This window comes from Nothoprocta perdicaria, unplaced genomic scaffold (genome assembly GCF_003342845.1).
Source record: "Nothoprocta perdicaria isolate Ctin4 unplaced genomic scaffold, notPer1 scaffold_0, whole genome shotgun sequence".
Lineage (NCBI taxonomy): Eukaryota > Metazoa > Chordata > Aves > Tinamiformes > Tinamidae > Nothoprocta > Nothoprocta perdicaria.
In genome coordinates this window covers 13,825,985-13,848,357 of record NW_020454092.1, presented here as the reverse complement: position 1 = coordinate 13,848,357, position 22,373 = coordinate 13,825,985, and the positions used below count along the sequence as shown (strand labels likewise).

General features: G+C 39.3%; 1 protein-coding gene across 1 annotated transcript in view; it reads left to right on the top strand.

The window, feature by feature from the left end:
• Positions 1 to 868: 868 nt before the first annotated feature.
• The window catches only part of TESK2 (testis associated actin remodelling kinase 2), a 62,830-nt gene continuing 41,325 nt past the window's right edge, over positions 869 to 22,373 (top strand). The window contains exons 1-2 of the mRNA XM_026033514.1: positions 869 to 1,161; positions 16,336 to 16,457. Of these exons, the coding sequence (XP_025889299.1) occupies positions 940 to 1,161; positions 16,336 to 16,457 (344 nt within the window). The 5' untranslated portion in view covers positions 869 to 939. The remainder of the gene's footprint in view (positions 1,162 to 16,335; positions 16,458 to 22,373) is intronic.

Sequence of the window (22,373 nt, the reverse complement as noted above, 5' to 3'; positions counted from 1 at the left end):
AGGCCACCTGTCAGGTTTGCCAGTCCAAGTCGGATTTGATGGGCTCCAGAGTCATCCTGATTACTTCATCCTCTTAAAAAGAAAATAAAATCCCTTGCTGTTTTTTCTTCCTACTTGGCAAATATAGCTTATTTCCTGTGTTTTCAGTTGAACTGACATTAATATGGCTTTACAAACTGCGTGCAGGGTAGAGGGGGGGAGAATTGTTCTAGCAGTTCCTTACAAGAACTTGTACTTGTTTCTTTAGCAGGATTGTGGATGTTTTAACAAAATTGGGACATAGCTCTTGAGTGGATATAAGCTTATGTTTCTACCAGTTAAGAAACTGGTCTTGAAACACTCATATGTGGAAGCTTTAAAAAACAAAGTTGTTGGTGTACCGACTACCATTGCTGGCAGCCTGTAATTCTGCACAAGTCAAACTGAAAGTTGATCCCTTTTGATATTTGGGGTTCCTTTGTTCAGTTCCTAACATGAAATGGCATCTTGTGGTAGCTGTAGATTGGTCACTGGCTGCTGCTGCAGTAAAATAGAACATAGCATGTTCTGTGGGTTTCCTCTTGCCTAGCTGTCTGCTTTAGCAGCTAATGCTTGCTAAAAAAAAAAAAAAAGACAAGGGGGAGGGATGAAGGTTCTCTTGTTATCACTTAATGTTGAGCTCCAATGTATTTATCTATTAGTAACAAGAGCATAAGGGATTTCCTAGAATCTGAAGAATAACAGTCTAAGTCATCTGGCCCATCCTTTTTGTGATAATGATTTGTTCCTTGTGCCCCTACCTGCATGTCTTCTGTTTGTTTATAAACTGGTGCAAGTTGAGTTTACAATAATCATAATCTCCATTTCTTGTATTTTAGTATCCAACAAGAGCAGAGAAGACAGCAAAGTACCTAAGATGTGAGAAGTCCTCTCTTATCAAAAGGAAGCTTTGTTTTCAAAATGGACCGAAGTAAGCGGAATTCAATAGCAGGATTTCCACCACGCTTGGAGCGCGCCGAAGACTTTGATGGGGGCAGCGGAAGTGATGGGACTACATCCCAGATAGGAAGAGTTTGGACCTCTTCATACCGAGCCCTGATAAGTGCCTTTTCCAGACTTACCCGTCTTGATGACTTCACCTGTGAGAAAATTGGCTCTGGTTTCTTCTCTGAAGTGTTCAAGGTGTGTGTTTCTTTCCCCCTTTAGATATGTAAAGTTTAATTTTGCAAATATGAGTGTTTTTATCTTTGAAATGGGCAGGTAAGAATTTTATTTGGGATGTGAAGACTTGGTACAAATCAACTCATTAATAAAACTGCATGTATGTGTTGGGGGGGAGGAAGCAGTTGAGCAAAGATAAACTTCTAGCAATCCCAGTAATTATTTTAATAAGCATCTCTTACATTAAGACAGTGCTGGTTTAGTCAAGTGGTGGCAAACAAAGGTAAACATCTGTTGAGAACATGTATTGAATGAGAGAAATCCTTGATATCAGATTAATTGTTCTATGTATAAATAAGTCTGCTTCCTCTAAGAACGTCCCCTGTTCTGTCCTTTCAGCAGAACTGAACTAGACATCACACAGTGTCAATCTGCCATGGGTGGCATTACCCTCAAGTGATGTTAATAGTCTGGTTACCTTGTGTCTGTCTCTCCAGAAACAAGCACAGATCCTTTTGCAGGACAACGAGGGTTGGCAGTCTTTTCTTTTGCATCCATTACAAGTGAGGTATCAGCTTTGGTGCAGAGGGATGAGAATTTATTGTGATTCTGTCTTAGATGCAGTTCCAGGCTTCTCATTTAAGTAGGTTTCTGTTCTGCTAGGATATCAGCCTGGCCGCCTCTGACTAATCCTACTGTGCTGATCATCAGATTTCATGCAGGAGCCTTGATGAGCTTCCAGGAAAGAGCCTCATGGTTTGACACTGATAAAGTTCAGTCTAATCTGAAGGCTTCCAACTAAACAGTCAAATTCAGGATAGCTCTAAACTTTCTGTTTAAGCATCTTTACAGGAGGGGAGAAACCTCTGGTGATGTGTTTTTTGATACCTGTGCTAATTTGGAGAGAAGGCTTTTTCAAGTTTGTATTTATCTGTGGTTCTGCAAATAGCAGTTTTTAGATTAGCTCAAGTATTTTGGCCAGAAGTACTTGGACAGCCCTCAGGTTGTCGTTGTTATTGCTCTTTTTTGTCATATGATTGACAATTGCCTTCAGTGATTTCTCCCTCCACCCTCTTCTGTGGAAACTCCCTTGTTTAGTATCAGCATCTTTCACAATGGATGGAAATTATCTTAAATTATGAATGGGAATATCTTATAGCTTAGAAATACTTCATGTTGCTTTGGATTTTTTGTGTATTGTTGCGTGCTGTGAAGGATGTCTTAGCATTTTTAGTGCACCTTTATTCATATACAAATTAAGCCTTATGGGTTACTCAGCATAATCTTTTTTTGGCATCATCACTGATTTGAAACTCCCTAAACACTAAGTGTTTTTGAAACTAATTTAGAAAACATTGAGTTTTGTCAAACTATATTAGCAGTCTAATTAGAAGCAGTTGGCTGACTAGTGTCTGTTCTAATTTTCAAAAGCTAGTGAAAAACACTCTGTTCTTTGATTAAGCAAAACCATATTTATGTAAATGAGCAATTTCCACCCATGACTCCAAACCTTTAAACTCCTTGCTGGGAAGCGAATGTTGCAAAATCAATAAGGACTGGTGGAACTGTAAGTAATTGTCAAGGAGATAAACATCATACTCTGAAAAATAAATACCATATTAGGAAAAAGATAGTATTTATTGTAGAATGCTTGTGCAGAGCAGCAGTTGGACTAAAAAACTTTTTTTTAGTTTAGATTATATTTTCTGCTTCAAAGCCAGTACTAAATACTCAAGTTCTTAGAAAATTCCTTCACTCTTTTCTGTTAAATCTGCCTTCTGCAACTGAATTTGTGAGGGAAACTGGAATAGTTCTGACCCTTTGTCTGAAAATGAAAAATGATCTTTCTGCATTTATTTCCATGTGTGTGGCAAGCTAGTTCACAGATCCAGTACAAAGCTGGATGAATTGTCCTGTGTGGTTGTGTGCTGGGAAGGCCGTGTTGCTGTATGCATGTGGTCACTGTAGAAGGTTTTGACTGTTATGAAGGAGAGTGAGGTCTTTTGGCATCCAGGGAGGAATACATGGTTTTGACTTGGATGCAAGGGAGCGACTTTTGGAGACAGAGCTCAAGCCTGCAAAGTCATGACCCTGACCCGCTTGAACTGTCCTCACAACCTAAAGGAGTCAACTATTTGAAATTAATCAGCAGAAAAAAAGAATTGTGTCTTACAAAAACCTCTAAGCAGTTATGTTGGTAAAGTCTGTGTCTTAAGCATGTACCTGGGAAGCTTGTTCATGTGAGCAGTGAAAAAGGTGCAGAAGATCTTAAATCGGTTAATGAAATTATTGATATTTAATGGTGGATGGGGAAAAGCAAGCCTCACTGTTAAATGTATATGATGAAATGCAAAATAATCTACCTTTAGTTGCACAAACTACTAAAATTTCAGGAAATAAGGCTAGAAGCCTTCAATGCCTGACCAACTGCCTGCATCAGTTGTGATAGATACTTAGACTGTTCTCTAAACCTGCATCACTTGTAGTGCTACTGAATCTGTAGGTTATTTGTTCCAGTGCTTAATTATCCTTATATCTAGCAAACTTTTTAAAAAATTACTTTAAATATTTACTTTTTAAAATATTTACTTTAAATATTTAAAGTAAAATTCAGCAGTTTGGTGCTTGTGGAGAATTTACTGATGCCTTCATTGTGACACCTCTTACCTATCTGAAGATCATCCCTTTTGATCTCCTTTCTTGCCTAGAAAAATGTTGCCTCGTTGGGTCTGTTCTCCCATGTCACTCTTCGCTCTTGGTGCTTCACTGAAGTGTTTGAGATCCACGCTTCTTGAGCGTGCTTCACAAATCAGTTCATCAGGCCTGTCTATGATATGTAGGTCACTTAGTCTATGGAATGCTATAGACCTATTTGGGTCTATTAAACACTGTGTGCTTTTGGTTGAGTTCACAAGGTAGGTGGTGGGAGCAAATGGGTCAGTTTGACTCAAATCATCATATTTATGATGTTTGTGCTTGTACTGTAATGCTTGTTTGAATACCCAAAGTGACTTTTTCTGGTTGGTAGTCATTGTTTTATGTGGTCAAATTCATGTGCTCTGAGTTTCAGAAGTGGTGACCCATCGGGGAAGGTGGGAGATTGTTCGAGTGCATGCCTTGCATTTCAGGCTAGCATCCTGTTTCTCATATTTATTTAATGCGTGCAAGGTACTTGAAGGTATTCAGCACACAGCTGTTTACTGAGAAAGGAGAACCAGGGTTAATGTGGAACTGTGCTAGGGATTGTGTGAAGAACATTAAGAACATTCATATAACTTCCTTTTTTTAATTAGATCCTCTAAGGGAATAGACTCGTGTTCTTTTTCTTTTTTTTTTTTTAAAAAAAAAACTTTATTTCCTCCCTAACAGGCACTATTATTTAAGAAGCCTATAAGGCATTTTGTCATGTGGATGGGCTTGATCTCTGGAACATCTGACTCTGACAAATCTCGAAGATACTGATTGGGTTTGCCCAAAGTGACTGTTTCAGAGCTGCTTTTCTGTGCCATATGACTTGGTTACTATTCTGGCTGATTAACATCTATGTGTTTGTCTGTAATCTTGCGACATGGAGAAGTGAGGCAGTAGCTCATAGACCTTGGGACACAAAGGAGATAGGAATATGCAGGCTACTTTCGTGTGTGTGTGTGTCTGTTGGCCTTTATGTTAATGTCAATGCTTAAAATGATTAAGACCATGAAGGTGTATTAGGGCATCCACTCTGCTGTGTTATCAAAGGTGGTTGTATTTTACTAATAAGTGGCGTTTTATCTGCAGCAAACGTCGGCAGCATGTGCAGCGCAGTGCTGTTGGTTGGTTTTCTTCTGTATGGGTTTTGTCTCTTATCATTTTTACCCCTCCTTCAGTTTTTGCACTAAAGGCTTCAAAGACTGTGTCATGGAGTCCAGTGTCTAGAGTTTAATCTTGTTTAATCTTGCTGATAAAAAATTTGCTCTTGATTGGAAGATTGGAATTCATAGTTCACCCAGTTGTTCTTTGTATATCCTGGCTGTAGAAGAGTCTTTTTATTACCTCTTCTTTCCTCCAGATAAAACTTGACGTGTGTTATCAAGTTATGTTTCAAATGTTTCGATTTGCCAGGTAGTTCCTGGTTTTGATTTCCTACCTTCCCACCATGGGTTTACCTGGATCTTACAACCTGGTCTTTACCAAATCTCCCTCAACATTATTTTTTCTTTTTTTTTTCTTTTTTTTCCTTCCAGAGTTACCATCCTAACTCAGAGTAGCCTGGTTCTTCATGTAAAAATTATCATGCTTTGTTTATCATGCTCTTTTGTAACATGTTTGCTGCCTTTAACAGGACGGGCTACAATCTTATCTGTGTTTAATGGGCCTCAAATACATGTAGGTGTTGCAGTTCCCAGTAGAGTGAGTCTTCTGTACATGTTGACGTGTAGAGATGATTCATTTGGTGTATTAGTTTTTGCTTAAGTGTACCTATGTTATGAAGTGGCCTTCACCGGTTAGTTAAAATAATAAGGATAAGGTAATTCTAGAAATTCATTACTTTTTTTTTCAGTGGGGACTTTGATCAGTTGTAAATGAGCACGTAACATTAAGTAACATTAAGTCTAGGAGTAATGTTAAGTCTAGTTTTGTTCCTCTGGAAGCTCCCTGAAACTTCCCTATTTCATGCTGCTTTGTCACATACAACTGTGTCATTAACCAGCTTTCAGTCTAGTTACACTGGGCTGTGGAACAAAGTCAGACTTCTCACAGAAGTCTCTGTTTGTATAGTTATGATAAGACATTTAGGCAATTATCTTAATGAATCTTGTCATCTGGTTTAACATGTAAAGCTGGGAAGGGATGTTCTGAGATCTAGTGTGATGATCTCTGTAGCTGAACTCAAGTGTATGTGCTCTGCTCTTGGTAAATGTTTGCAGTCTATTCTTAAGATTTGCATGATAGAAGGTTCTAGGACCTGCTTTGGTGTAGCCAGGCCATGTTTTATTCATTTTGTTTTTACTATCCTTTTATATCCAGAACTCCCCCGTTTGAGTTGTTTCTACAGCTGCTTATGTATATTTGCTTAATGGCACAAATAGCAGCTCTTTGCTGAGGGAGGGTTCAGTTTTCCTGTGGCATTTAATGCTATATCATGCCAACAGAGGGCTACTTCCAAGAGTAGCATTACTGGGAATGCAAGGAAGGAGGGAAGGAGCTATTAGATTAGTTTTGCAAATGAGGATGAAGGGGAAAACCAAGTCATTTCAGATTAAAAGGAGAAGATGACTACAGGCAGGACATGATAGAGAGGAAGAAGGTGGCAACAAAATCTGAATTTAAGAATAAGGAGATTGACTTTGAGCCCCAGTGTAGGGGAGCTCCACTGGAGAAGAGCTTGGAGATTGTGAGTTGGAGATTGCAGATGTCTCCCTCCGGAGCTGCAGTCTGTTAGCTCCGGTTGTGACAGACAAGCAGGCAAGACACTATCTGAACTGTGAGTGTATTTTAAATGTGAGCTTGTGCATTCATTATTAGCAGGCTCAGCGGGACAGCCAGGAATAGCCCTGGCTGGAGCCTGCCACCTCCCGCTGCAGGAGGGGCTGCCTCCAGGACGCTGCCTGCACCGGCCGCGGCTTCCCGGTGCCTCCTCTGCGGGCACCTCTTTGCTGCGTGTGTCAGAGGTCAGACGTGGGCACTGTCAAGCCAGTGCATTGCATAGCTCTGAATCTTTTAAAGAGAGGTAAGGGGGTAAATTTCAGTATAAATAAAGCAGGTCCTGAAGATAAACTCTCCCCTTTATTTAAATCCTAACATACCTTTTGGGTTATTATTTCAGAACTTACAATGTAAGCACAGGCAACAGGAGAAAGGTTGCTTCTTCCTTAATTTAGTGTTAAGGGATGAATTTGGCCCATAATACAACTCTGGCTTCCTTAGAGGTTGTACGACAGGGACACAATCATAATGAGCCTTTATCCCCACTCAGATGGGAGCTTCCCTAGAACTCCTTCATTCTGATGTGCAAGGCACTCTTGCTTTTACCTTTGGCAGAACTGGGATCTGTCTGAAAAACAGTATAGAACTGAGGGGTGGTTCGCGAGTGTTTTCTGATATAATCCCTATTTTGGTTATTTTTTTCCAAGTTGAACACTTAAGGGACAATATGTGTTTAAAAATCACCTTATCAAGAGTAATTTGCAAGTTGTCACAAGGTAGCAGGTCTAATGAAAGACTGCTGCTTAGAAAAATACAAACTTTGTGGAAATCATGATTTCTATGATCCTTTTTCCTGTAGTCTGACTTGACATCACTGCAGGTAAGAGCTGAAATTGTACTGAGTGAAGCAAATTAACAAGGAAGGGTAAAAAGTGTTTGTTCACACTCCACTTTTTCTCCTTTGGTCAGCCAGCTTCTCTGCTGCTCTACTTCTCACTACTGGGAGAAGCTTTTGGAAGGTTGAAAATAAGGCAGAACTATCCTTATACCTTTAAAGGATTTAATAAAAAGCCAAAACAAGCACCAGGGCACCAGATTTTGATGCCAAATTATTTAAAATAATGTTCCATAAGAAAACTAAACAAAATGTTAACGTGAAGTTGTCAATTTGTTATGCATTTATCACCTACTTGGGAATGTGGCCTCTTCTAACTCTTGTTGAGCGGTTGGTGCCACGAACGGCTGGGGGAAGTTGTTGCTGTTGTCACAAATAATAAAGGACACTGGTAATTCAGCAGTGAGGAAGGCAAGCTGGAACTACAGCAGCTGGGACCTTGCAATAAGAGATAATCCTCAATGGGATTTTGTCTTAAGCACAGGCATTTTGGTAGTTTACAGGATGTTTTGGGCCTTTCCTTCTGGAAGAAACATTGTGCCAACCTGTGTGTCATTGTGCAGTTTCTCTGTGGCGAAGCAGGTGGCAAGATTCCCATGGCACAGAAATGTTTGTGGGTTTTTGTCTCGTTTTCCATAACAATTTCTCAAGCAGAGTTAAATGATCTGTTTAATTTTCAGTTCTGGACGGGGCTCTGCAGGGTTGGCAGCCCTGGGATTTTCTGCATTTTGCCAGCTGGCAAACGTGCACGTTTGTGTAAGCTCATTCATAGCTGATACTGAGAGACAGGTGCTGATTTACTGTTCTTCAAATAACTGTATGCTGGCATATGTCCAGGATTAACATCAGTGAGCTGGAGAACAGAGGGCATCACTTGTTCAGAGCCTTGGGACACACCTCCCCGAACACTTATTCCACTTATTCATTGCAGGAAAAAATCGCTGGATTTCACTGCTTGTGCCTGAGGTATCTGTGTATTAGCAATAAACAGCTCTGTGTTACCTATGTGAAATCTAAAAGTGAAAATGCAAATAAATAATTGGTGGAAGTAAAAGAAAAAGGGATGTTACCCCTCAGATCTGCAGGGGACATGTCCTCATAGCCCTTAATACCTAGTGGTAATGATGAGAGAAAGCAAAATCTTTATTTTCTGATATTTCTTCTGTGAATGTTTCCTGCTCCAGTTGTTCTGACTTTTCCATGTGAGTCATCCCAACTGTCCTGCTCCCAGTAGCCACTGAGGCCAGACCTGGAAAATAGGGAGGCCCTTCTCCCATGCTCTGGAGCTCTCCTTGTCCGGCAGTCAAAATGCCCATCCTGGATGTTCTTGTACAGCCTGAGGAGGCTTCAGGGTGGCGTTGGGCAGCAAAGGTCCCCACACTTGTGTGGGGTGAGACCTTCTCGCTGGGGTCTCCCTGGAAGCTGCTGGGAGATGAGGAGAGCAGAGCCATGAACTTGGCTTGAATAATCTGCCCTGAGACAGCGTTTTGTTAACGAATCCGTAGCTGACAGTGTGCCTCATGTTGGGTTATCAGTGACACTTCGCTACGTTCACACCAGCTGCAAGTAGTAACTCCTGCAAAATCAATTCTGCTCCTTCCTAACCATTCTTGAAAACGAAGAGACACTTAAAGACATTGCATGACATGTTTAATTCTTAAGATTCTTCTTTAATTTTTGCAGAGTTCACTAAAGGCTTAAGTAACAAGAAATTATTTAGAACTTTTGTTTTGAATGCAGCCTCAGTCATTAAATCTAGCAGTTTAAATGTAAAGTTCAGTTTATCCTTAAGTGAGCAAAGTGTAGTTCCTTCATACTCCATCCTCCAAATCCTAATGCTGTGTGATTATAATAGCAGTAGCTGTATGTCAGCACGTTCAGTTTTGAAATGTGAGATTGACTTCCTTCCTCGTGTGAGTGACGTTTGTTTGAGAGACATACAAAGGGAACTTAAGGAAATTATTTCTGACCAAAATAAAACTTTTTCTCGAGCTCCTGGTACAGATTTTGAAAAGAAAATCAACAAATCTGCGCATCTGGTACGTGGTGCTGCTGACATTGCTGGTACAATGTGGGGCATTGTGTACTCGGTATCAAACCCGTTAAGAGGCATCTGAAAGACTGAAGGACAGAAGTATATCCCAGGAAAACCTGAAATGTTTTAAATAAACATCTGTAAAATGTGTAAATACCATCATCTTCTGTACAGAACTACAGAACAGAAGCACAGCAATGAAGGAAATGTTTTACCATAAATATTAAAAATGAAATAGGGAGATAAGGATATAGAGGTTGTACTGCATTAGGTATTCTCCTTAGATGTTGTTTATTTATTTTCAGATACCAAGCTTGCATTTTCCCTGGCAGGTAGATATAACTATCATCTTTATTCCCTCTGCAACCTTATCTGTAAAGTGGAAGTAGGGAGAAGTACCTTGCCCAAGGCTGCTCAATGAGCTGATGAGATAGCTGACATTGAAAATGAAGAATGAGCTCCCAGCCCTTTACTTATATCCAGAAAAAAAAAGATTAGAATTTTATATTTCAATATGGAGTATAGTCTATATAGTGTTATAACAAAAAAAGAATTAATGCTTTTCTGTATTTTGTCGCCTGGCGCTTAAGTGGTGTGTCCACGTTTGGCCTTTCTCCTGCTCTGCAAAGGGAACTTTCTGTGGCTGCGTTCTGCTGAACTGGCCACAGAGTTAGTCAGCTCCCCCAGCCCGGCCGGGCCTGTTTGCATCTGATCCCGAGCTGTGCAACAATAGTCTTCTGATTCGTTTGTGCTCTCTCTCTCAAAATAAGACTGTAGTCTCTTTTTGCCTTTATGATTTGATTGAGATCAAGTTAATGGCAGAGGGGTATGCCTAGATTGCTATCAATAAACGATTTGTTTTAAATAAATGAATGCTGTATTCTGGGCCGTGGTTACAGTTACAGTTGGCTCCGGAAGGAAAACAAAAAGGCAAAGGAAAAATGAAGGTTTCTTGGCATTCATTAATTTATAAAGTAATTACTACTCTTGCAGTAATTATAAATTCAGTTTAGTTTGGCAAGGAAAAATGGAGAACCTGTTTGACTGTTGGTGTGAAATATGCTCTAATCAAATATTTTACTTTGCTGAAGTGGTGCTGTTAGAAGCTGCTAAAGTTGTCAAGTAGGATCCTGGTTGGATGACAAGTAGCAAATATGTTGGGCTAAAGGGAGGATGGTTTAAAAACTCCAACTTCTCTGTATTTCTCACAAATATTTTAGTAATAGAAATTTAGAGTTGCAATTACTATCTTTTTTTTTAAAGGTATTATAGAGAAACTATGCAAAAAAAAAAAAAAAATCTGAACTTGTGCTAGAGCTTGACTAGTTTGGTTTGGCAAAGTTTTGTTATACTTGGCATGTTTCTGCTTTGTTACAAGAAGCTAGAGGAACTAGAGAGTAGAAATGTTATATATTACCATTCTGGAAACAGTCACAAGCCAGTATCGTTCCCCTAACATCGACTTAGCAGCTTAATAGCTGGTCTGACTTGTTCTTTAAGCTTCTGTTTCGCCTTGCAAATTCTTCCAATGACAACGTTTTGACTCCATACAGGCCTCAATACTATTAATATATGTATCTGACTGTAGATATATGTATCTGTCAGCTGAAGAACAGGTTTGCCTCTTTAGTTAAAAGGAGTTCTCTACAGTCAAAGGTATAGTGAAGAGTTTATGCATTTTCCTAATACATGCAGCCTTGAAGCATGAAGGTTCATGGAAGAATAATCTGTATGAGTTTGGTGGCTTAATTCTGAGACTGAGATGCAGCTGGATCCCCTGTATTTATTTTTTACTGTTTTTATATCCTTTGTGTTGGCCCAGCATGGAAAGAGGCTGTTTTTGAGATGAGTTTTTCATCAAAGCAGGATCATCTACACTTTCATCTGCAGGATCGTTTCCCTGTCATTTAGCAGGGAGTCCTACCATGTAGCTGTTTCACTTGAATAACTATAATTTTTAACATCTCATGTGTCTTGCTAAGTTTACTGGGATCCAGCTGAAGATTTTCCACGTTGTGTAGTTTAGTGTTAGTGGCCTTCTCGAAGGATAACTGAGGCAATCTGATCTTCTGATGTCATCACAAGAGAAAATAGTGGCAGAAAGCAAAGAGAAATTTAGAGACTCAAAAAAAAAAACAACTCTATTTGACACTTGTCAGATGCATCACTAATATCTTGAAAGCTGCTAACTGAGTGTAGAGGTGAAGTGGCTAGGCAACAACTGAAAGGTCTAACATAGAATGGAGAAAGAATGGATATTAGTGGCTGGAGTTAGGGAAGCAACGTAATTTTATGGGGTGGAGAGAGAGAGCAGTAGTACAGAATTACTTATGTTGAAGGCTGGATACCAGATGAAGGGAATGTAAAGAAAAAAACTTGAAAGTGATTAAATGCAGTTTTGGAAAGCAACAATAACAAAATACTTCCAAATCATCAAAAAAGGAAAATAATGAAAGTAATAAAGCTAGAAAATAATGAGAGTACATTAAAAGACTAGGATTGAAGCTCAAAGTTGTATTGGCACATTTACAACATCAAAACTAGGAAATATTCTTAAGATATTTATTCCAAGGGCACCTGGAAATGTATGGTTAATAGTAAGGGTCATAGGGCCCTTGGGAAAAATAAATCAGGCTAGATTTCGTTTATTTCTCCCTTCTTTAGTCCAGGAAAAGAGTAGCAGTAGTCTAAATGTTTAGATTTTCAGGAAGCTTTGACGTATCTATGTGACTTTATCATTACTAAATCCTAAATATCATTTAGTAAGAAGCTTGTAGGTAAGCAGTAAACTGAAAATTCAAAAACCATTTTTGCAGGACACTTCCCACCTCCACTTGCCACAGTGTTCATGTGGCAACTAGTCCTTTTGACCGTGAGCCCTACTCAAGCAGAATTATGAGAGTTCCTAAAATGTTGATAACTCTGTGACTGGACCCGTGACATCTGATACTTGCCCCTTCTTTCAGAAGAGAAGAAGATCCAAGATGAGAAAACACGGTTTGGAGTTGCAGCGAGCAGACAGGCCCTGCAGCGAGCTATAGCCAGTGTATGGTAACAAAGAACTTTGATCCTAGAAGAATCAGAGCACAAGGGGACAGCTCCACTGCCTGCCCACAAGAGAACAAGGAGGCAGTATCTGCTTTTGGTGACCTCTGAGGCAGATGTGTAGGTAATTGGACTGAGAAGTCTGTAGAGGATGCAGAGCAGCAGCCACGGGATTGTCCAAATACTTCCAAGCTCAGATGTGATCATCCAGAAAATCACTGAAATGTTATTTGTTCTGATACTCGAGTAAGCTTAATTAATGAGGATGTCAACAGCTTTAAAAGAGGTACAGCAATCTGCTGCTTAGGTCAGTAAAAGGCTTGAATTGCATAAGTGAATCCCTGGAGCAGCAGTATTTCTAAAGCCTTTGCTGGTTTCTCAGATTGTCATATAGTTGAAATACCTCTTCTTGTATGTGGAAACTTCACAGAAGTGGCCTGAAGAGATGAAGGATAAATGCCAGACAGTTTGGCGTGATTTTTAGCAAGGGATGCCACTACAGAGTTGAATATTGTCTGTGATACAATTGATGGGTAAGAAAGCACAGAGGAATGTGTAACTGAGGGCTCCTTCTATGTAGATGTGTCTCAGGGTCTGAAGCTTGATCGAGGTCCTAAACATAGGACCTGCCTTTTGGAATCTCTTCCAGATTGGCAGTCCTTGGCAAAGAAATAATCAAGCTGCCAACTGTGTCTCAGAGGAGAGAACATAATTGCCCTTATAAATGTTTCAAGCTACTAGTATTGTGCTCCAGAGTCTAGCTGCTATTTGATTTTTTCATAATAGTATTGTCCTCTTGGGAAGGTGCCATCCTGCCTTCAGTTCTGCTTTTACCTTCTTGCTCAAACGGCAGCTAGTCAGAGAGGAGAGTCCCTGTCCTTCCCTTCTTCCCCTGCTTTTGATTAGGACAGGAATATTAAGATGATTACTGGGCTTTCTGGGAGACTGAGACAGCAGCCAGGATGCTCTTTGAGCAGCGATCCTTCCCTGTGCGAGGCCTCCTGTTCTCAGCCAACGATTATACTCTGTACTCCCTTCCTCAATTCTGTGTCTTAAAACTGCAAAAATCGGGCACTTTAACTTGTTAAGAAATTGCGTTCTGAGATATATTTGATCATCTCCTTACCATTTGTGAAGTAGTTTACAAGAGATTCAACAGGAACACATCCGTCAGCATCTGAGCAGTCTACAGAAACCCAGATAAATGAGCTGCCTTGGGCTCATATTCATTGAGGTGAAACTGCCATAAACCTGCCATGGTCTAGGGTGCCTTTTAGAAACCAGTCACATAGGGAGATGCTAGATATCTAAGATATATTTTGGAGAGGGGAAAGAAAAGAGAATTTATTTTTTCTGTTCTAAAGAAAGAAGGCCACTCTAAACTTCACAACAAAGCTTTTTTAGCCTCTCAAGACTGAAAACACTCCAGAAATAGCATTATGAAAAAAAAGATGAAAAAAAGGCAAAAACTGCTGAATTTTCTTTGGCTAGGCAGTCAGCATTGTGGACAGTCAGACTCTTGGAGCACTGACTAACCGCTTCCTCTTGCCTAGCAGACCTGAGAATTGAGGAAACATAGGAGAAAATGCACTGAGAACTTATCCACACTCCTTTCTTGGGCTTCCCTATCCCCAGAACAGGAAAGGATAAAGAAGAAGGATGAAGGCCCTATGACAGGCCCTGCTTTTACCTAAGAGTTAAAGCAAAAGGACGTGACATTTTAGCATGGGATGGTTGAGTTGTAGAAATGGACAGGAAATTGTAGGGTAGGTAGCAGAGCTGATGAAAAGGCAGATCTTGCTCAAGACTGTATCCAAATTCCTGCTTACCTTCTATCTCCATTCATGAGCTCTTGGAAAACCTTGGGGCTTATTAGTGCAAAACTGGATTCTGAAGTTCTGTTGAGAGCAGCTCATTGCCTAGAGGATTTAAGTTCCTTCAGTGTCTTACCTGTTCCATGCAAACCCAAAACTAATTCACCACAACAGCAGAGAAATTCCTTACCCTTCAGGTGGTGATAGTTCTGATTCAGGTGATGTGGATAGATTCTAAGCTTTGTCTTGTGATTTTATTTTTTTCCTGTATTTTAAATTTGTATTGTTAAAAGATCTTCCTTAAATCCATGAAATTGTTTTATCTATATTCCTCAGTCAAATATTTCTGCTAATAAAACGAATGTGTTTCTAAAATACGTATTTTAAAAAGTCCTCTATGCAGACATGTGTCCAAGTCACTTTGCTTGCCCTTCAAGTTGGCTGGATGCACAAAAGCAGCATAATATTAAAAATTAATGAGAGCACAGAACAGACATAGGAAACCTGACAAGTAACAATAAACCTCGTCGCTTAACATGCAGTCTTCCTCCTCAAAACTAATCCGCGTGCCAAGCTCCAGCTATGTGCAAGACTATTGTGGGTTATTTTGTTACAAAGCCCTGAAGCTGTAGCTTGACCAGCTTTTTTGAAAACCGGTATTGTTGCTGAAAAGAGGAGTCCCACTCTCTGGCTCATTGTTGGTTTCCTCTCTCAGTGCTGGTTTTAGCACCTGCCCTGCCTTGTCCTCCACAGTCTTTCTGTCTGGTTCTTCTCCTGGGGTGGTTCTTGCAGTGGGTCTGTGGGTGAACCAACTGTGTGGGGCAGGGAGTGGTGGTGAGCAGAAAAATAGCCCAAGGAAGACTTTTTTTCTTACACTTATTCCGTTGATCTTGTTGGCCCTCACATACTGCATGGTTTCCAGTGCTGCCCTATGCTTCAAGCCGGGATGGGAATGTGTAGCTCAGAAGCATTAAGCCAGGCACGTGGCTCAAAACACGTGAATGAGTTTAGCGTGGTGGTAATTCAGCGTTCTGAGAAGTATCCCCTTTTTGATTATTAAGGGCAGGTATCGATATCTGAAGACGGGGATGGGAACACAATTTCTAATAATTCTGCTCATATGCGTGTAGGAGTGCCCAGCTGCAAGGAACATCTAAGGACTGGCAAGTCTCAGGTGAAGGTCTTCTACTAGCACAGATCAGCATGATGTGGGTCTGTTTGCTGAGGACCTGTTAGCTACTTGAAGCATATTAAGATAGTAATGGTCACACTGGTGGAGGTAACTCCCTCCCTGGTTTGCTCACCCTGAGGAGCTACCAGGGTAGTCTTGGTTTTAATGCTTGTGTTCTGCAGCTGCTGTTGGACATCCTGAACTAGGTCACGCTATATCCAGGAACCTGGTTGCTTTGCAGTGAAGTTTGGAGAGTATGTGAATGCTTTTTGTCCCTGAACAAGATAATCTGCTTTATGGTCTTAGTCCAGAACTAAACACCGACTGCCTCTGAAATCTTCTGTGTAGCTGCCAGGGCCTCTCAGAACACATTCTGTGGAACAGTAACCCCAACCACCACCCTAGCAGGGGGAAGAGGTGGTTGTGGCAGAAAGAAGGTGAATTTCCTAGGTAGGGAGGGAACCTACCCATGAAAAGGAAATTTTAGGGGAAAGCTCAGAGTAGCTAATTTTCTCCTTGGAAAGGAAGTCACTTCATTTGCTTGTACTGAGAAATTGTTAAATTTTTTTAATTTTCAACTTCTTAAGCTTACTTGCACCATAAATTGTAAAGGACAAGAAATGTGTCTTTTTCTTTTGATAATGTGTTTATAGAAAATCATCTGTGTGATAGAGACTATACAAATCACAGTAGGTATCAAATGATTTATTTTGAAGGATCTGTAACTTACACTTCATCATTAGTGGTGAATTAATTCAACATTAATTTTCAGCCTTGCATTTCATGCTATTAGGAAGTGTCCTTACCATTGTTTGCTTGTACCTTGTAGGTCAGACACAGGACTTCGGACCAGGTGATGGCTTTGAAGATGAACACACTGAACAGCAACAGAGCGAACATGCTGAAAGAGGTTCAGCTTATGAACAGGCTCTCACATCCAAACATCTTAAGGTATGCCATTGGGTGGATTATATGGAGATAGGTTGTCTTTAGTAGAGTTTTTTTTTGTTGTTGTTTTTGTTGATATAGAAGAAGAAAGAAAGGATTTAAGCAAATTGAAAATTTACATGCTTTTGACATCTTAAATTTACCAGTGATGAGTAATTTTCTTGAGAGAAAAGAAAAAAAAAGTTTGTGTTAAAATTTTATGATAGTTCAATAAAATGATATGAAGAGTAAAAATTTTTCTTGTATTTATGAACTTAAATTATTGCAAATTTACTATTATTGAAATAATTAGTTGTTAAGACGCCTACAAACTAGCTATGCAAAGTGCCATGACTTCCTCATATTTTTAAGCTTGTCTTCTGGTTTTGAGCATTTCCTTGCTGTAGTATTGCCAGGTAGAATAAGAGGAAGTGAAGAAGCTAGAGTCAAATCCATCTTACCTATCTAATCTTGATAATAAAAAAGGTAATTCTTGTTTTGCAGCAGTTTACTGATTGCAAACCCAGAATATTTCAGTGACTATCTTATTGTTATCGTTCAAATCCTTTTAGTCTCAGCTGCTCTCTTGGTGTGACAAGCAATTAATGTAGCAAGCTAATACCATAATGTTGAGATACTTAACATTATGGTGACGGTCTTCGCTGGTGACAGTGTCCCAAATAACCTGTTCTCTTAAACTGTGGTTGCTGGGATTAATTTTGGTAGCCTCTGGAGCTCCTTCTTAAAAGTTTTGGAGATGCAGGAAACTTTAAATAACAGACTGGTGAGGAGAGAGAATTAGTTGAGTAGTTCCTACTCCTGGGAGACCTTCATAAGTAACTTTTCTAATACTTGAAATCCTGCCTCCCTCCTGATCAACTGATGTGTGACAATATTGCCTTGTTTTTCCCAAGTACTTATGAGGAGCTGTAGCAGAATCACCTGAATTGTCTGCCAGGATTATTCTGACAGTGCATGTTTATTTTCTTTTTTTTTCCGTAATAGAAAAGAACAATAATAAAGCTAAAAAGTTAGAGAACTTCTGCTCACAGTAAAGGCTGTGATTAAAGCCTTATGAATAGGCTCTGTGTATTCAAGTGTTGAAGTAATCTGTTGCTAATAAAATCCTAGGTCTGTTTTCTCTGTTCGGAGATGAGGTTAATTTCCAACAATTCCTCTTGTTCTTCATTTTTTTTTTCTTTTTCTTAATGATGTCAGATACTTGGCTTTCAGGTTCAATGACTTCTTTTTATATCTGCATGTCACTTCCTTTCCCTCAGAATCCTTATATGTGCAGTATATGATCCTGGGGACTGATACAGCTGTTTTTTCATAAGCTTTATGGAAAGTATAACTTCATAGTTTTGACACTGCCAGAGTCAGGAAGTTCATGTATTTCAACAGTTTCTGTATTAACTTTGTGTGGTTTGCACATATTTATTAAAATATGTGTGTGTGTATATGTGTGTGTGTGTGTGCGTATACATATATATATATATATGTATCTACAGCTCTGTTGAGAATAAAGTCTTTAATTGGGATTGGGATGAGGGAAAGTAGGAAAGGGATAGTTTGAAAATAAAAAGCATTCAGCTGCAGCGTTATCTACCTGTCTCCCTTGAATGGTGTTACAGAGGTGCTGCTGTGCTCTTCTCTAAGTAGTCACTGAATTTGAATTTGTCTTACTATGCACAAGAAATCATATCCATGATATACTGGTTCCCTCTGGCCTTAAAGCCTGTGAATAATTTGAAGTCAGTGGTACTGCACAGATAGTGCTAAATAAAGAACAATAATGTATTCATTTATGCATGAACAAGAAGAATTCCATTTGGTTTCCCAGTTCCAACGCATGATTCATACGGAAATATTTTTCCCCCCCCCTGTATCTTCCAATAATCAACTATGAGTGAATATATAAGAAATAGATTTCCAATACAAAGGAATCATCTTCCCATAATTGTCACTGGCTTTGGAAAGTAATTTGAGATTTTTTCAAGGAGGCTTTATTTGCATTTAAACTAACTTTTAAACTTAAACTAAATTTATTTTTCACGTAAGTTCACCTAATGTAGTGTTTTTAATCTGTTTATGTTGTTTGGGAGAAGACTGTTCTCCTCTAAATTATTTTTCTATAGACATTTTGCTCTCTGCTTTTATATGTACGTGTATATTTATATGCACACACATGTATGTGCACATGCACACAGAAACATATAAATCATTGTTGCTAATGATGATGTTTTAAGATTGACTTAGGACCTGTTCACCACTTTAAAAACAAACTTCAAATGTAAATTTAATACTTAAAGCAAAAATAAATATTAAAGCAAATGCTTTTATAGTGGTGAGAGGTTAAAATATGGCTTAAGAACAGATTAAGAGCAGTCAGGAGCAGTATTGCTGAGAGGTCACTAGGAAAATGTTCTGCAAAGCATGTTTTAAGTGAAACATTTTGGGGATTTTTAAGCTTTTTTTAAAGTTTTTTTCACTGTTTTACTGAGGAGACTGTTCTGCGGGCAGCATCAAGTCAGCTTTTTTTTCATTGATTAGTCATTGGGCCTCTTCCACTTGCCTGGAACATGAATAGTGGTTTTATATAATGTTATCAGAGATTCTTCGTCTTTTTTAAGCTCTAGGGCTAGCTGCCGTTTATTTCTGTTATAAACAGCGACTTTTCTTTAGTGCTGGTATGTGGTTTGCCAGGACGGCTGCTGGTGGCTTCTGAGGGTGGATCTCAACTTTTCAGCCTGTGCAGTGGGTAATTGCAGCAGGCAGAGTGCTGGGAAGGTTTCACTCCTCTGAAATGGCTTCATAGCGTTTTGAAAGTGGAGCAATACTGCTTTATGGCATCCAAAATGGATTTTCAACTTAGTTCAACATTTCCTGTTGTGTTAATTAGTTAATATTGTAGAACATAACTATCAGATTCAGCCATGATGTAGTATTTTAGTATACTACACTGTGTGCTAGTTTACTACATGTATTTTAGTATACTAAAATTTTCTTGATCTCTTTTGAGTCCAGTTACATTTTTGAACATCCTCAGTGATGTTTTTAGTACCTGAAATTAGTCACCCAACCAGTTCCTTTGCTCTACAACTCTTTCCTGGTTTATGGGGAGTAAGTCATGTGGAAGAGAAGAGATTATCCTCATAACGTTGGTAGCCAAAGATCATCATTATTATCTGTTGGATGATACAAAAACCAAACCAAACCAAGGCCAAAATCCAGTGCTCCGAAATGCCCAGAGCAGTTTCTTAAGTTATTCATTCCAATTTGCCCACAGTTAATTTAAAGCTTTTATTGCTTTTTTCTTTTTTACTATTATTTTTTCTGATATTAATAATACTGTTGCTTATTTGAAACTTCTTTTGCTTGTATGCTTTCCATATCAGATTATTTTTACAGTTAAAGATGTCTTTTCAGTTTTCTCTCCCAACCTACCACTACCTACATGTTTGGAGTCTGAGTTTGTCACTACTTGCTGGCTTTCTTCCATGTCTTAGCTCTATAGGATTTACCCTGAGCTAGGTCCTAGACACCCTTCTCCTTCTTCAGGAGATGGATGTGTGCTAAGACTTCCAATATGTTTGCTTGTAGTAATCTGTGAACTATCAATCTAATTATTTTAGTCTCCAAGAATAGTTTCTTGCTGAGTATGGAACGAAGGACTAGCTTGAGTCTTCAGTTTTATGTATCCCCATTCTCACTTCATTGTTTCTGTGCTCGCATTCTGTTCTTGGCCAGTCATGTAGATCATCTTAGAAGACAGTGAAGAACTTAGTGAAGACTTGGTAAGTCTTCACTAAGTCTACTATCCCCACAGAGATTCTTATGGACAAATATCTGTATAAAAGAATATTTTCCAGTGTATTTTCACCAAGAAAGTGAGACGCTGTTCTCCACTACTTGAGGGATTATTTCAGCAAGAATGGAACCTCTTGGTCAGTCTGTTAAGGATGTTTTGGAATAAGGGAAGACTTGAGGTCTTGCAGCTGTATTGGCATGGTGGTAAAAAGTAAGCGGATTTAGGATTTGATCCTTGTTTTCCTCCTTCCTGCTTCCATTTACTATTAGCAGATGTGATTCTGTATGCCAGAACTTTGGGGAGAGAAGGAAAGGAGAAGATTAGGGACACTTGGGAAGTGGATAGGGCAAAAGGATAATAGTGTTTGTGTGCTTTTCTGTATTTCCACCATTACCCATCTCACATTTCTACCTCACCCCCACAAGCTAGAGGACTTAAATGCATTTCTGCCCCCGATTTATGCTGCTGCTTCCCTGATGTGGGAAGTATTGCTTTCTGGCAGCCTGGTTTATCCCACCTTTTCTTTTCAGAGTAATGGTAAAAAGCAAGATGGATTCTTCAAATATGGTAAAAACAAAAATAAGATAATTGAGCTGGGGATCTGGTTTATGCCAAGGGAAACTTATACAGCTGCTCTCATCTGTGGTGGAATAAAACTATCATAGCTGGGATTAGAGGGAAGCAGAAGTTTGGAGCATTTCTTTCCTTCCTTATCAGCTTGAGTACTAGACTATACTAATGAATTAGACCTCATACAAGGGCTATTAAAGGCCTAGTTTGTGTTTTCCAGCTCCTCTGCTGGAGGAGCTCCCTGCTCTTCTGAATGCTGATGTGCCCCCAAAACATAGTTATGTTTTAACCCATAGTTATATTCAAAACAGAAGAAAATAGAGCTGGAAGGGACTTGAGACCCATCTCTGTGTCTGGTAGCAGTAAGTCCACACAAAGATCTGATCCCTTCTTGTTCTCGTCATGTCCTACAGGTGTGTTTTCCTCATTTACACAAACGAAGGGCTGTGCTAAACCAGATACTTCAGTTCCAGGGCCGTCTCTTGGAGTAATGTATCTTCAATTCTGAGATAGAATTTCAGTCTTCAATATCACTACTGTTTGCATGAAAAATACTTCTCTATTTAATCCGTACCTTAGGGACTTCATTTAAAACGTTCTGTACACAGAGAGCCTTAGCTCATGTCTTAAGTGCTGTCTTGGGAGTACTTGGAGATATTGCTGCGTGTTTGGCAGTGAGTGTGCAGGCAGATTGGCTCGGTGATTAAACCTACCTCCTGTGCACATAAGAAAAAATAAAAACAAAATATAAAGGCAGAGTGCATATTACATGAACTGCTTTCAAAGAGTTTTCTTTCATCTGCTTTCAGACAAATGCATCTCCCTAGGAATACAATAGCAATCTGTTTTCTTTTGTGTCAGCTTTCTCCTGCCATCCCCCCTCACTCTTTGCTGAAATTACTTGATTTTGTTGCAACGGGCGAAATGATGACTTGTCTCAGCATCCTGCGTGTTGGGCTGAACAGTGGCTTCGCAGAAAGGAAAAATATTTTAGTTAGCTTTCTCTCCATGTGATCCAGTTACCAAAAAGGATTGTTGGAGAAATTGTGCACAAAAAATAGAAGAGAGGCTCTGTGTGTTGTGCATAATATATTATTAGAGAGACTGTATAAAATACCTTACCTCTGGACTGCAGTATGTCTTTGGAATCAAAATGCAAATGTAGAAAACTTAAAATACACTTTTAATTTAGCACTGTGTCTAAAACATTAAGGAAGCTTTTAATGCAGGTTTAATGTTCTTACCCTTTTCCTTCTCCATTAATAATGCAATGGTAAAAGCATCTGTCTTTTGACTTTTGAGTCTATGTTACTAAATGCATTTGAGAGACTCTCATTTTGGCGTATTTGATTTGTTTCCTATTTTTAATGTGTTACCACCACATGCCTGAATTTCCTTCATATAAGCAGCAGATTTGAGGGGGGTACCGATTTATTACATTGTGCTGTAGCTACCCTGGGTTTAGCTGCAGAACAGGAATTTGTCCAGTCCCAGTGAAGTTCCTTTAATGGGAAGCATGTGTTTAATGTCTGGGTGACCCACAGTGGCTGTGTAATCTG